This window comes from Embiotoca jacksoni, unplaced genomic scaffold, assembly GCF_022577435.1.
Source record: "Embiotoca jacksoni isolate LCO1_2020_lvr unplaced genomic scaffold, fEmbJac1.0.p SCAF_64, whole genome shotgun sequence".
NCBI lineage: Eukaryota > Metazoa > Chordata > Actinopteri > Embiotocidae > Embiotoca > Embiotoca jacksoni.
Genome location: NW_027185419.1, coordinates 351,921 through 364,401, shown reverse-complemented (window position 1 = coordinate 364,401; position 12,481 = coordinate 351,921). Strand labels below are relative to the sequence as shown.

At 43.5% G+C, this 12,481-nt stretch overlaps 1 protein-coding gene across 9 annotated transcripts in view; it reads left to right on the top strand.

Annotated features, from left to right (window-relative positions):
- Nucleotides 1-235: 235 nt before the first annotated feature.
- Nucleotides 236-12,481, top strand: part of crtc3 (CREB regulated transcription coactivator 3) — a 32,168-nt gene continuing 19,922 nt past the window's right edge. For 5 of the 9 annotated variants that reach the window (XM_069175156.1, XM_069175154.1, XM_069175155.1 and 2 more), the window contains exons 1-4: nt 237-1,618; nt 6,708-6,818; nt 9,135-9,265; nt 10,911-10,970. In XM_069175156.1, coding sequence (XP_069031257.1) covers nt 1,178-1,618; nt 6,708-6,818; nt 9,135-9,265; nt 10,911-10,970 — 743 coding nt within the window. In that variant the 5' untranslated portion in view covers nt 237-1,177. Of the gene's footprint in view, nt 1,619-6,707; nt 6,819-9,134; nt 9,266-10,910; nt 10,971-12,481 lie in introns of all 9 variants that reach the window. The other 4 variants (XM_069175151.1, XM_069175148.1, XM_069175150.1 and 1 more) reach the window with 1 other exon arrangement.

Below are 12,481 nucleotides of genomic sequence, written 5' to 3'. Positions count from 1 at the left end.
ATGAATAAATACACATAAACTATATACACAAAAACAAATAAATATATATTTTACTGTAGTGTATTTGAGCTGATTAAATTAAAGCTCTACCCTCTTCTAAAGATGTTATCTTTTAATAATAGTGATAAATATTAATAATCCCATAGAGAGCCGGGGGGGGGGGGGTGTTCTGTGTTGACTCTGTCGCCGCCCTGCCGGACGCCGCTGGTAGCGCCCTGTTTAACGAGGTTAATATTGTTCTCGCAGTCCTGTTGAGGATAACGAGCCTCGCGGATCCGAGTTTGACGTCCCGCAGCTCCGGCAGCCAAGGACGGGTACGCTGTCTGCTTTGAGCCGCGACGAACCGAACCGAACCGAACCAAAAGCCGAAGCCGAAGCCTCTCTCCGGTTCACCGTGCGGGGGTTTGTTTATCTCCGCGCTCGGGAGGAGGAGGGAAGAGAGAGCGAGTCGTCGCGCCGGAGTTCGCCGGAGATCTCCGCCCTGCTGCAGCTTCGCTTCGCCCGCTGCGGATTAACAACAAGACCCGGGACGTCCGCAGGTGGGAGGGGAGCCGCGGATGGGGCTCCTCCGTCGGGTTGGTGGTTTGGGAATATACTTCTCCCGGTTTGGTGCGGGGTGAAGTCCCCCCGCCGGAGACCAGCGGACACTTGTTGAAATACAACATTTTACCGAACAAAAAAAAACAAACAACAACAAAACAAACAAAAACAACCTTTTTGTTTTTTTGTTTTTCCGCCCCGCCGCCGGTTGAGCTCCGCTAACGAGATCTCAGCCCGACGGAGGCTTAACAACTCCAACTCCACACACACACACACGGATACTTATATTGACATTAATCGGCCTTTACGACGGGTTTTTGTGTGTTTTTTTTGTCGGATGTTGACTTGAGGAGGAGCGTTGAAAGTGTCCCAAAACCGTCTCGGGAGGAGGGGGGGGGGATGGCGGCGCTGACAGCAGCAGCTTAGCTAACGAACGGCGATGCTGCGTGGTGCTAGCAGCGAGGCGCTAGCGGAGCTACATTCAAACAAGTGGTTCAAACAAGTCAAAATGGAAGAAGTTCCGTCGCGGCGCGAAAGTTATTAAAGTGAACTCGGGTCATACGCGAAAGGCTTTTATTGACTTCCTGCTTTTTTTTTTTTTTTTTTTTTTTTCTCTACGCGTAAGAAGACAACTTTTATGAACGGAGTTTTTTTTTTTTTTTTTTTTTTTTTTAGCCGTGTTAGCTCCGAGAGCTCTCGGCTCAGCTGTGACGCTGCAGCCGAGCCAGCGTTGAGCTCCCCCCCGCCCCGGTTTGGAACTATAACCGGTAAATGTGGTGGTTGTAAAAAAAAAAATACAAAAAAAAATACAAACTCTGGATGGCTTTGCGGCAACGTTCACCGAGAGACTTTGGAAAGTAAAGACCACTTCCACTTTTTTTCTTTTTTTTTTTTCTCTTTTTTTTGTGTACCCGAGGAAGTTGTAGCAAAGTGCGGCCCTGCAACGATGTCCGGCTCCCCGGGCACAGGTGGCTCCAACCCCAGGAAGTTCAGCGAGAAGATCGCGCTGCACAACCAGAAGCAAGCAGAGGAGACGCGGGCCTTCGAGCAGCTCATGACGGACCTCACCGTCTCCAGGGTAAAGTGTGCTTCATTATTGGTTTTAATATCAGTTTATTGTCATGATATTGGTGGTCTTCTCCCCCCCACCCCCCTCGCCTCCCTCTCCCCACCCCCTCGCCTCCCTCTCCCCCTTCCCCTCCACCTGCCACAGCACTCCCGGCTGCTGTCAGACAGACTTTCCACCTTGCTGGCTCAGGTTGCTGCCATTCAAACCAGTACTTCTTGTTTCTCTGCATACATTCAACCTGCAAGTGAACTTGTGTGCCATTAAAAACAAACAGCAGTTAAAATAGTGAAGCTGTCGGGAACAAAAGGAGAAAGTTTGGAGCAGATGTGACACAGCTGGGATGTTTTTAAGGTTGCAGTGATTTGCATAAACAAGTTATAACTATTACAGATATCCAAAGGAAGGCAGTGTCTTTCCTGTCGAGTTATACTGTGTAAAGGTTTGCCAAGTTTTGGCAATTGATATCGTTGAGACCAGATACCGATTTTTGGATATCGTGATATACCGTAAATTTGGTCTTTTCCCAGGTTTTGAAGCTGCATTCCAGTAAAATTATATAATTTTTCTGCCTCCTATTTGCACCCCCCCCCCCCCAACAAGTCATTATATACACATTATCGATTATTATTCACATAAATATGGCATTTGGCAGAGCTTCCTTGTGCATTCGTCGGCCCTCAGGTGTTCCCGTGTGACTCATGAAATATAGAGCACATCGTCCAAATGCCGAAGCAACGAGGAATCCCGACAGTCTCCTGCTGCGTGGGGTCACGTTTTATGTACCTGAAGACGGCTAAGAAATTAATTTCATGTTTTTGATATAATTGTAATTATCAACTGTGTAAAAAAAAAAAGAAGTGTATTTCAGAAGTAGGAATGAGAGTTTTTGTCTCAAACATTTCGAAGGTTTTCACAAAAGCGTGAAAAGTTTAAAGAAAAAAAATCTCATTGAAAACGATGATTTCTGTCGTATTGGTGATATATTATTAATTATTCAATTAATTATTCAGACTTTAAAATGTCAGAATGTGCTTTGAAAAAACCATCCGAGATGACCCATTCACAGATTTCCTGTTTACACTGACGGGTAACAGAAAAAGTACCAAATCATCCCATTAAAGAAGTTGGAATATCAGAATTGTATTGAATGTTATCGATTAATCAATTAATGGACTGATTGTTTTAGTCGTATCATATCAGAAAGTGTTGTATTCACTCTACAAAGCAGGACATGTAACATAAAATAGAGATTCATCAATGTTTATACAGAAAAACAACTGTTTTGACAGTTGATTAATTATTTCAGTAATTGTTTTGAGCCATATCGGTCAAAATATAAAGTATAAATACAAAAGTTTTTGCTGCCTTTGGTTTGTTATAAATCATTGTGAATTTAATATCTTTGGGTTTTGGGCTCTTTGTCCAACAAATATCACATTTATAGATCTTACTTGAGGCTTTGGGTACATGTGATGGACAAAATTAAATGCTAATAAATAGCTTCGGTTGCAGCTCTAAAATGAACATACTCTGATGTCAGAGTGTCACGACACACAATGAGGATTAATAAAGAACGGGAGTGGAGACTGATATTTACTCGTAAGCGGAGATTAATATTGATATCGAAATCTCTTAACGGCTCCTAATCGTACTAATCTCAGGCCGGATTGGAAGTTCGTCGGAGCGGTTTCCGTTTAAACCCTTAAAACACATTTTGATTACTTGGTGTATTTCCAGATATTGTTTGAGCCGGATGATTGGAAAAACCTTTAAAAAGCCGATTTGTGTTTGTGTGGATTGTAATCTATGTGTCGTCCGTCTCCCCCCCCCCCCCCCCCTGCCCCCCTTCCCCCGTCTTTGCCATGGTTTCAGTTCAAAATGCTCTTTTAATGGAAGTATGTCTTCATTTTGTTTTCCCCTCCAAGTCCAGAAAATGTCAAACCTACACAGTACACATTCCTGGTAATAAAAATAGTGTCTCTCTGGGTTGATTATAAAAGGGCCCTTTTTTTTTTTTTTTTTTTTTTTATGCATTATTCTCATACCATTGATTCACAATGTGCTCTTTCTGTGCGAAGGGAGTGTCCTGAATGCGGAGTCGCGGAGGATGTGTTTTTTTTTTTTTTAGGGCGACGCTGAATGAAAAAGTTGTCCACAAAGTATATGAACTGTCGGTGACCCCGGCGAGACAGAAAACGCTCCATCAGTGAGGCTGAAGGGCACGCTGGCAACAAACGGCTGCAATTAGAGGTAGCTGCTTCCAATGGGTTTTACACCAGCGACCAAAGGGCCCCCCGAGGGGCCTCCGGAGAACCGCACATTGTACCCGAGTGCACGAACTCTGGAGGGATTATGCATCCTTGTGAGGGATGAATGCTTGCATGCTGGATGTTGCGTAATATCCAACAGTTGAGCAAGAGGTTTAAGTAAGGATTTGTTATTATTATTATTTTCATGTCTTTATCATATGTCCTACATTATTACCAACCGGGAAATCTTGCGGTCGCAATAATTTAACGCAAATTCAAGCAAACTTGCGGTTTCTTTTTAAATTCCCGCAAGTGAACAAATCATATCACTGGAATATAAACTGACACTGACGAGTACAAATTTTAACAACTCTTCATCCCAAAGGTGTTGAGAGTGCACTGACGAAATTTCAAGTCCGTCCGACAAAAATCTGTAGGAGTTCGTTACAGTACAACACGTGCGAATCACCAAAAATGACGACTAAATTCAAAATGGCGGACTTCCTGTTGCGTTGAGGTGCAAGAGACTTTTTTTGTACATCTAGGTGTGTAATACACATGTCCACCGAATTTCGTGCATGTAGGTAAATATAGCCGCCGGGGCATCAGTTTAGGGAGCGCCAGCGAGCCATTTGGCCACGCCCACTTGGGAAACCACTAAAATACGTAATTCTTCGCCGGGACTGACCTGAGGACCAACTTTCATGAGTTTTTGAGTATGTTAAAACTGCCAAAAAGGCAATTTATTTAGTACGAAAAAGCAGAATAATAATTCCTTGAAAACCAATAAGGCTTTCGGACCATTTGGTGCTCAGGCCATTCGGTGCTCGGGCCCTAATAATAAAAATGAACAAGGAACTGTCCGCGGTGGCGCTGAGCAGAAAAACGGGGACGTAATGACACGACTTTAAAAGATAGAACCAGTCACACATCATTAACAATTAAATGTGACATTTCTGTTGTTGTTTTTCATCCTGCTGTTTTTATGAATACGGACGAATGGAAACGTTTCTAGCAATTATGCAATAATATGAATGCAGTCGGCTCACATAATTGCAATCAGGCGCTTTATGTAACAATTGTGTCGGGCTCAGTTCTCACCAGGACTGTCGATGGTGGAGAGAAGAGGAGGTTTCCCTCAGTAGGCTTGGTTTTTTTTGTTGTGTTATTTTTGCTTCTTTCAGGTTCAGCCGTGACCGCAGGCGTGTTTCCAGGTCTTCTCGTCTGTCTTCACGTACAATGATGTCTGTGCACAATATCTCGGGAACACTTGGAGGGAATTTTTTATTGTAATTCGGGCACAAAAGGGACTGAAGGAGGAACTGAGTGTGTTTTGGTGTTCGAAGGGTCACTGTGGACTCACCAAATATGTTTCAAGGTCTCAGACGCTAAATTATGACAAAATATCACACGGATGCGTGAAACGGATAAGACGATGAAGTAATGACGACTTTATATGGGGGGGAGCGGTGGATCTGACTTGATCTGACTTAATCTGTTTGCAGACCCCGGCGATACTACGCCCCGCCCACCGATAGCTGTAATCTGACTGCACCACAGACCTGTCAATCAAACAGGCACGCCCATAAAAACAGTTCTTTTCGAATCTTATTTTTCCAATTTAATGAGTGATTATTTTCCAAACTAATAAGAATGAGCGACTTTAGCAAACACCGAGCATAACTCGTGGGGAAATTTTATTGAGTAGTTGAATGGGAGTCTATGGAAACAGGAGGCTTCTTTTTTTTTTTTTGAGCCAGCCTCTAGTGGCACTCGGTGGTATTGCAGCTTGAGGCGCTTCCCGCATCGGCCTCATTTTTCCGAGCCGAAATCTACGAACACTTTTATGTACAGTTTTATGTCGGGCTGAAGATGTTTGTGAAGCATCTACCTTTTTACAACTTGTAGCTTTTTTTATATATATATATATATATTAATTTTTTTTGGAGCAACATCCATATTTGAAGCTTTATCTACTGTTTTTAGCTTTATTGGCCAAAACTTGAAAACATTAGAATTCCGTTTTTTTTAAGTCTTCACTATATACAGTGTATGATATAAGTGCAAAGCCACGGATAAGGCAGCGATTCCTAGTTTTTTGTTGTAACTATCGCGACTTTATTTCGATTCAATCTAACCAGCCAGAGAAAAGTGTCTGCAAAACAAGGTAAACGCGCCGTCTAAATAATGAACAGAATGCAGCTCCTAGTTTTTAGTCACGTTTTAGTCGCTTATTATTATTTTAACTCTCTTTGACAGATCTCTGTCTGCTCTTTGTGAATCTATTAATAACATCAACTGAGGTCAGTCTTTGAGATTCAAATTGTGCCCTTTCGGCAGTTGAAGGAAAATGTGCCCTCTTTATTGGCCTGGTTGTGGTTCTGTGTAACTCACCTGGACGCAACAAGCTGCCCTCTGTTTTCCGAGACGAGATCGTCGGCTTTGCAAGTCGAGCGTGGCCATTTTTCCTCGAGTGTGTTCTTGAGACTCGCGTTGGTTAAATTGCAAATAATGCTGCCTTTCATTCAAGATAATCAATTTTAATTGTATTTGTGATCAATTCTTTTTTTTGGCATTTTATCACGTATGAATAGGGGCGGGGTCAAAGATTCATACAACGTGGCGATAGGGATGATGAATATCTTCTCAAATGTGAAACGTGACTTAAATGACGAAGTGTTTTAAGAAGAATGAACATTTTAAATCTTCAAATCCACAGTTTTCCTTCAAATCCCTGGAAGAGGCACTGACATTTGTGAGGTTTTCGAGGAAGGAAAGGAACCAGAATTCATAATCTCTCTTGACACTTGTTTTGTCTGTTTTTTTTAATTTTGTTTTGAACCCGACAGGTGCAGTTTCAGAAGATCCAGCAGCTTCGTCTGTCTCAGTCTCGGGCTCAGTACTACGGAGGCTCGCTGCCCAACGTCAATCAGATCGGCAACGCCAGCAATGAATTTCAGGTGAGGGAGCTCATCGCACCCACGCAAAGCACAACAATTCAAATGTACTGACACCTCTCTCTCAAGACAGAAAGCAAATATGAAATATCACGGATTTCATAATACTTGATTTACAATTCATTCCCACAGAATACAATTTTTGTTTACACCATAATGGGAAAAAAAAAAAAGAAAGATATAACAACAAGTAGCTCCAAACCCAGAGATCTGATTGATCAACTGAACATTTGGAACAAATCATCATGACATCACACCCTGATCATCACCAGTAAATATCACTCCACTTCCTCAAAGGGAATATACAATTGGAATTGAATTCCATATAATATGTAACATAATGTAGTTTCTACTTGTTATAGGTCTATTAAATGACCCATCGATATATTTTTTCATCAGATATCTTAGTTCCAACCAGACTGAGCTAGCTGAGCAGTTTAGTGTTTCTATCTGCTGCATTTATTCAGTTTGAGAAACCGTCTCTAGAAAAGCAAATAAAACGGACTGGATCTCGTCTCTGTTGCTAGGGGCGTTGCTAAGGGGTCGGCCTACTTCCTGGAGTCGTAAACATTGCATACGTTGCATTCGCTTCTACGATTGCTTTCCAGTTGTTGGTCATAAACCCCCGATGTGTTGCCATGGAAACGGAGATCCCTCCAGAGATACATGTTTTCTTTGGGTCAATTTTCCATTAAATATCATTGGTTTCTGTTTTTTTTTTGTATGTGTGTATATTTAACAACTTTTTTGGGGGAATTGGAGTTATTATATAATTCCACATCTAATTAGTTCTTTCTTTTTTTTTTTGCACTGACCGTGTGGTTCACCCTGTAATTCCCGCTCGTATAGAAATCAACGCATGCATTTAATTGAATCGGCGCTGACAAACGATTATCATCCGGTGGGATCTGGAAGCCCCTTTTCTTCCCGGGGGTTCGTCGTGGTTTTGGTTCCCCAGAGGAGGCAGTGAGAGTTCGGCCTTCTCCCTCAGTGGAGGGTTTCTGGTTTCTGGTTTCTGGATCACGGCGTTGCGATGACTGCTCCGTCTCAAAGGGTTATTCTTTTCCCCGTGTAACAAGGCCACCTTCACCTGGACTTTATTCTGGTGTGCCGCTCCCCTCGGAGGGCCGACACAGATACAGGAGCCACAGAGGAGCCATGTTTCAGTCGCACAGTTTCAACCGCCGCACCGAGCAGAGCCCAGAAATCACCGCGCTGATATTTTATTCCATCTTTTTTTTTTTTTTTTTCAGTCTAGCAGAAGCTCTAAATTATTTAACGCTCTCTCAGGAGATGCTTGTTTGCACTTCTGAAGGTCCGTTGCTCTGCATCGCTGTTAAACTGCCGGTCGGACGCGATCGTCCTTGAAAAAAAAAAAAGACCTTGAATTTGGTAGATTGAGATCTCAAGGTGAAGCGGGAGTTTTAAAGACAAACATCCATGTTTTTTTTTGGGGTTGACTTCAAACGTCTTTTTTTTTTTTGGGGGGGGGGGGGGGGGGCCTTATAGTCCATTCTGACTGAATTCACTGCAGCACCAGAACCTCCTCAGGCTCTGTTCAGACTGACAGGAGTACTGTGAGAATAAAAAAATAAAAAGCCGCCTCCTCATGTATTTGAACAGCTCTGCAGCTGCTGATGCAGAAGACTTCATCAAAAATACAAAATAAAGACAGACAGAGAGAGACAGAGACAGACAGACAGACAGACAGACAGACAGAGAGAGAGAGAGAGAGAGAGAGAGAGAGAAATGGGTCTGTCGAGCAAAAAAAAAAAAAAAAACTTGAACAGGACTCAACTTTTGTCGCAACACGTCCGGACCTCCTCGGACCCAAGAGCACATTCCTGCGAGATGACTTCACATTATCAGCTAGTTTACTGCACAATCGTCACGGCAACGGACAAAAAAATGCGTTGCTATAACTCCCTGAAGTGTTTGTGGCGTCTGATGAGCTTTTTCCCAAATTGTATTTCACCATCTTATTGCCACCTGCAGCCCTTTAAATTGTTTTATTGCAGTTATGTTTTTTATTTTTTATTTGTTTTTTTATTGGAGCTGTAATACACACGATGCTCTACGACATGCTGTTAAATCACAAGTTTGAAAGAGATCCCTTAATGATGATTTGTTGTTGTCATGACGATTTGTTCCAAATGTTCAGCTGACCAATCAGATCGCAGAGAAACAAAGAAACTGGGTTGTACTTGTTCAACAATAACAGTGTACTTAATTGTACTTTTATTACATTCAATTCACATAAGCACACTTTGATAACTAGCTAATCCATGTGGCCCCGCCCCTTTCTCCGTCTCCCCCCAGGGCGGTTTCCCCTCCGGGTTGGACTCGGTCCGAGGGACCCGCCACCACGGGCTCGTCGAGAGGGTCCACAGGGACCGCAACCGCATCAACTCCCCCCACCGCCGACCCATCGACAAGCACGGACGGCAGATATCCTTTTTTTTTTTTTGTCTTTTCCCTCTGTGTGACGCCGGTGGCGTCGTCACGGCGATGCGGAAGGTGGGCGTCCAGGCTTCCAGGTGGTCGCTCATCTTTCCTTGTTTTTCTGACGTGTGGTTTGTGTTTGTGTTTGTGGCGGCGTTTTTTTTAGTTTTCTTTCACATGTGACGACACTTCCCAGCGGAGGCCGCCGCCGCTGCCGGCAGCACAAATTAGTCAGTATGCTAATTTGAAAGGTGACGCTTTACTTTACGCCTCGTGGACATTTGACAGCAGGAGAGTCATACTATGAGCGCACGTTGAGGTCGTGTGTGTGTGTGAGAGAGAGAGAGAGATTTATTTTTGTTTTGTTATGAAGCTGCGAGTATCGATTTAAGTTTTTGTTTTTTTTACTTTTTCTGTAATTTGAAGTTACCATTCAGGGTTGAATGTGCAGATATTTTATTTGTATTTAATTTTTTTATTTTAAATACATATATGTTGATTTGGCAGCGAGTCAGATATGGTTTTACATTATTTTATTTATTTTTTTTAAAGATTGCGATGTAATTAGCGAAGTTTTAAGTGGTGTGAGACATGGGTTCACATGCCGGATCAGAACAGATGCATAAAATCTTTGTCGAGGAAAATCCAAAATCCGAAATCCGTTCCCCTTTTCATTGACCGTCCAACGATGTTTTCATGTTTCTTTCTCAGTTTTTTTGTGTGATTATTTTTCCTCAGTAAAGTCAAGTTTTGTCCTGATCATAACAAAAAGATTGAAGGACGGTTTTACACATTTGCACTCAGTCCATCTTAAATGAGCTCGGACCCAGAGAAAGTACTCAGACTATGATTTTCAGTAAATGTTCCTGAGCCCATGCAGTGATTTCCCAAGATTGATTTTCCAGCCTCGTCCGTAGCGTAAAGATATTTCTCCGTACGTATTGTCTCTGGCCGGTTCTATAGCCACCGTGGTTGTTAAAAAGTTGTGTTAATCCAGTTTGACAGGATTGTGGCAGGTTTGTGTTTGTGTATGTTTTTACAAGGAGGGCTTAACCCCTGTGTTTTTAGTGCAAGAGGTGATGAGTGACAACGGTCTCCGTAAATCTGCCTCGCTGCTGATAACAGTCCATAATAGTCTAAGGCCTTTCGGCGGAGGCTTCGTGGAACAGTGAGCGGCCTTGAGTGGCTTCTGCTTCCTTTTTTCTTTTCTTTTTTAACACCCGGTCTTAAAAGCAGCTGCCTTTTAAAGTGCCGGAGCTTGGGCAGAAGAACCCCCCCCCCCCTCCCTCCCTCCTGCGCCCCCCTCGGCCGAAGTCCCACCCTTCTCGCATTCGGCAGTAAATCAAATAATGCTGTCGTTGTTTCATGAAATATTTGAGCTCTATTGTTCGCACTTGTCTTTTACTGCAACGGGGACTTTTTCTTTAAACATGTTAAAACCTTTTTCTTTTCTTTTTTTTTTTTTTTTATTTCTATGCAGTGAATTTGTGCTTAAACATGGAGGTAGAACACGTCCTCGTCCCCCTTTTTTAATTTTTTTTTTTTATCAAACATCGGCGTCAGAAGTCGCTTTTATGTCTAGAGTTTTATGTCATTGTCTTTCATATATTTCTGTGCTGTGTTTTTAATTTCCTTGACGAAAACCCGCCACATGGAGAGCTCTCCGTACGGAGCGGTGTACCTTTCCCCGCCGCCCGACAACAACTGGAGGAGGTGAGTAACCGCATCGGTTGAGCCGTTAACGTTTGTCGTCTTCTTCTGCTTCCTCCTCCCGACTACACTATTATTTTACAACAGGAACTGTTTCCTGTCTCTGGAAACATTTCCTGTTTTGAAGCCTCTCCTGTGCCACGCTAGTATTGTCTTTTTCAGCCAATCTCGATCAAACGCAAATTTAAGAAGTGGGAATCATCTGCGGATGTCCGAGTGAAGGAGCGCGGGGCAGCGTGATTAGGGGGCGTGGTGGGTGGGGTGGTGGTGGTGGGGTGGTTGGCCTCGATTGTCGGCCTCGATTGTGCCCGCACAAATTGTTTGGAGTGTGTGACTGCTGTGTTCGCCCCGGGAAGGGCTGCCTCTTAAACTGAAGACGTTTGACAGGTAGCCTTTTCTTTAGTTTTTTTAAAGGTCATGCCCGTCAGCAGTCGTCCTACTGTTCAAGGGGGGTTTTATTTTGTCGCTGCCCCCACCCCCACCCCCTCCCCATGACCCCCTCCAATTTAGTTGCAATTCAATCTCAGTGTCGAGCAGGAAAAACGACGGCCTTGATTTGCACCACAAGATTTCTTCCTCCTTGCAGCTGTGATCGTTGCCTTGCTGAGCAGTCAGTGTATTTGGCAGACAGCTTCTTTCTTTTTTTTTTTTTTTTCTCTCAGTGTTTATGAGGGAGTGAATTATGGGCCTGTGATAAAAAAAAAAAAAAGCTGAGCCAAGCTCCTCCCACCACTCACTTTCCTTTCAGTCTCTGTCTTTGCACTTGTGTTTTGTGTTCTGCCTTGGCGGGCCGCCCGTCCCATCGTCCTCTTCCACCAACGAGCCCCCCCCCCCCCCCCCCACCCCACCCCTCTCTCGTCATTGTTGACGACACAAAAAACACGTCCTCGCCGGGCCACCAGACGTCGGTGGGTGTGTCCGGCGGAGAGAGAGCCACGTGGCACTGAGGCAGCGACTGCTTTTAGATCAAGATTACATTTCCTGATCAGTTCCTCCTGGATTTTTTTCTTTTGTGATTGTTGCAAACAAAACATGTTTTTAATTTTGCAGCAGATCTTCCTCAAAAAGTTTTTATTGCGGGAATTAGTCGAGAAAGAACCTTTTTTTTTTTTTTTTGAAGTACTACCTGGTAAAGGAATAAAAGTGTAATCGGTAAACAGTTGTTGTTTTTTGTGATTGCAGCTTTTTAGTCGGAGAAAAGTCATGAAAAGTGAGTGTTTGTTGGAACCCTGTTGAATGAAACTGCAAACAGGTTCTCCCTCCTCCGATTCACTGCGCTCGTCTCCTCTGTGATCGGCTCCGTTGGCTCGCCAAATCTGGCCTCCTGCTCCGACTTGCAGCAGATTGTCGTCACAGTGTGCAACGGGGATAAACTCCCCCCTCCCTACCCCCGCCCCCTCAGGAGTGGATTTTGGCCCAAATTCACCAGTCACAGGCAGAGATATGGTTTTGGCCTGAACCGATGTTGGTTTGACAACTTGGAGAACACAAAGAAAAAAACAATCTGCCAAATG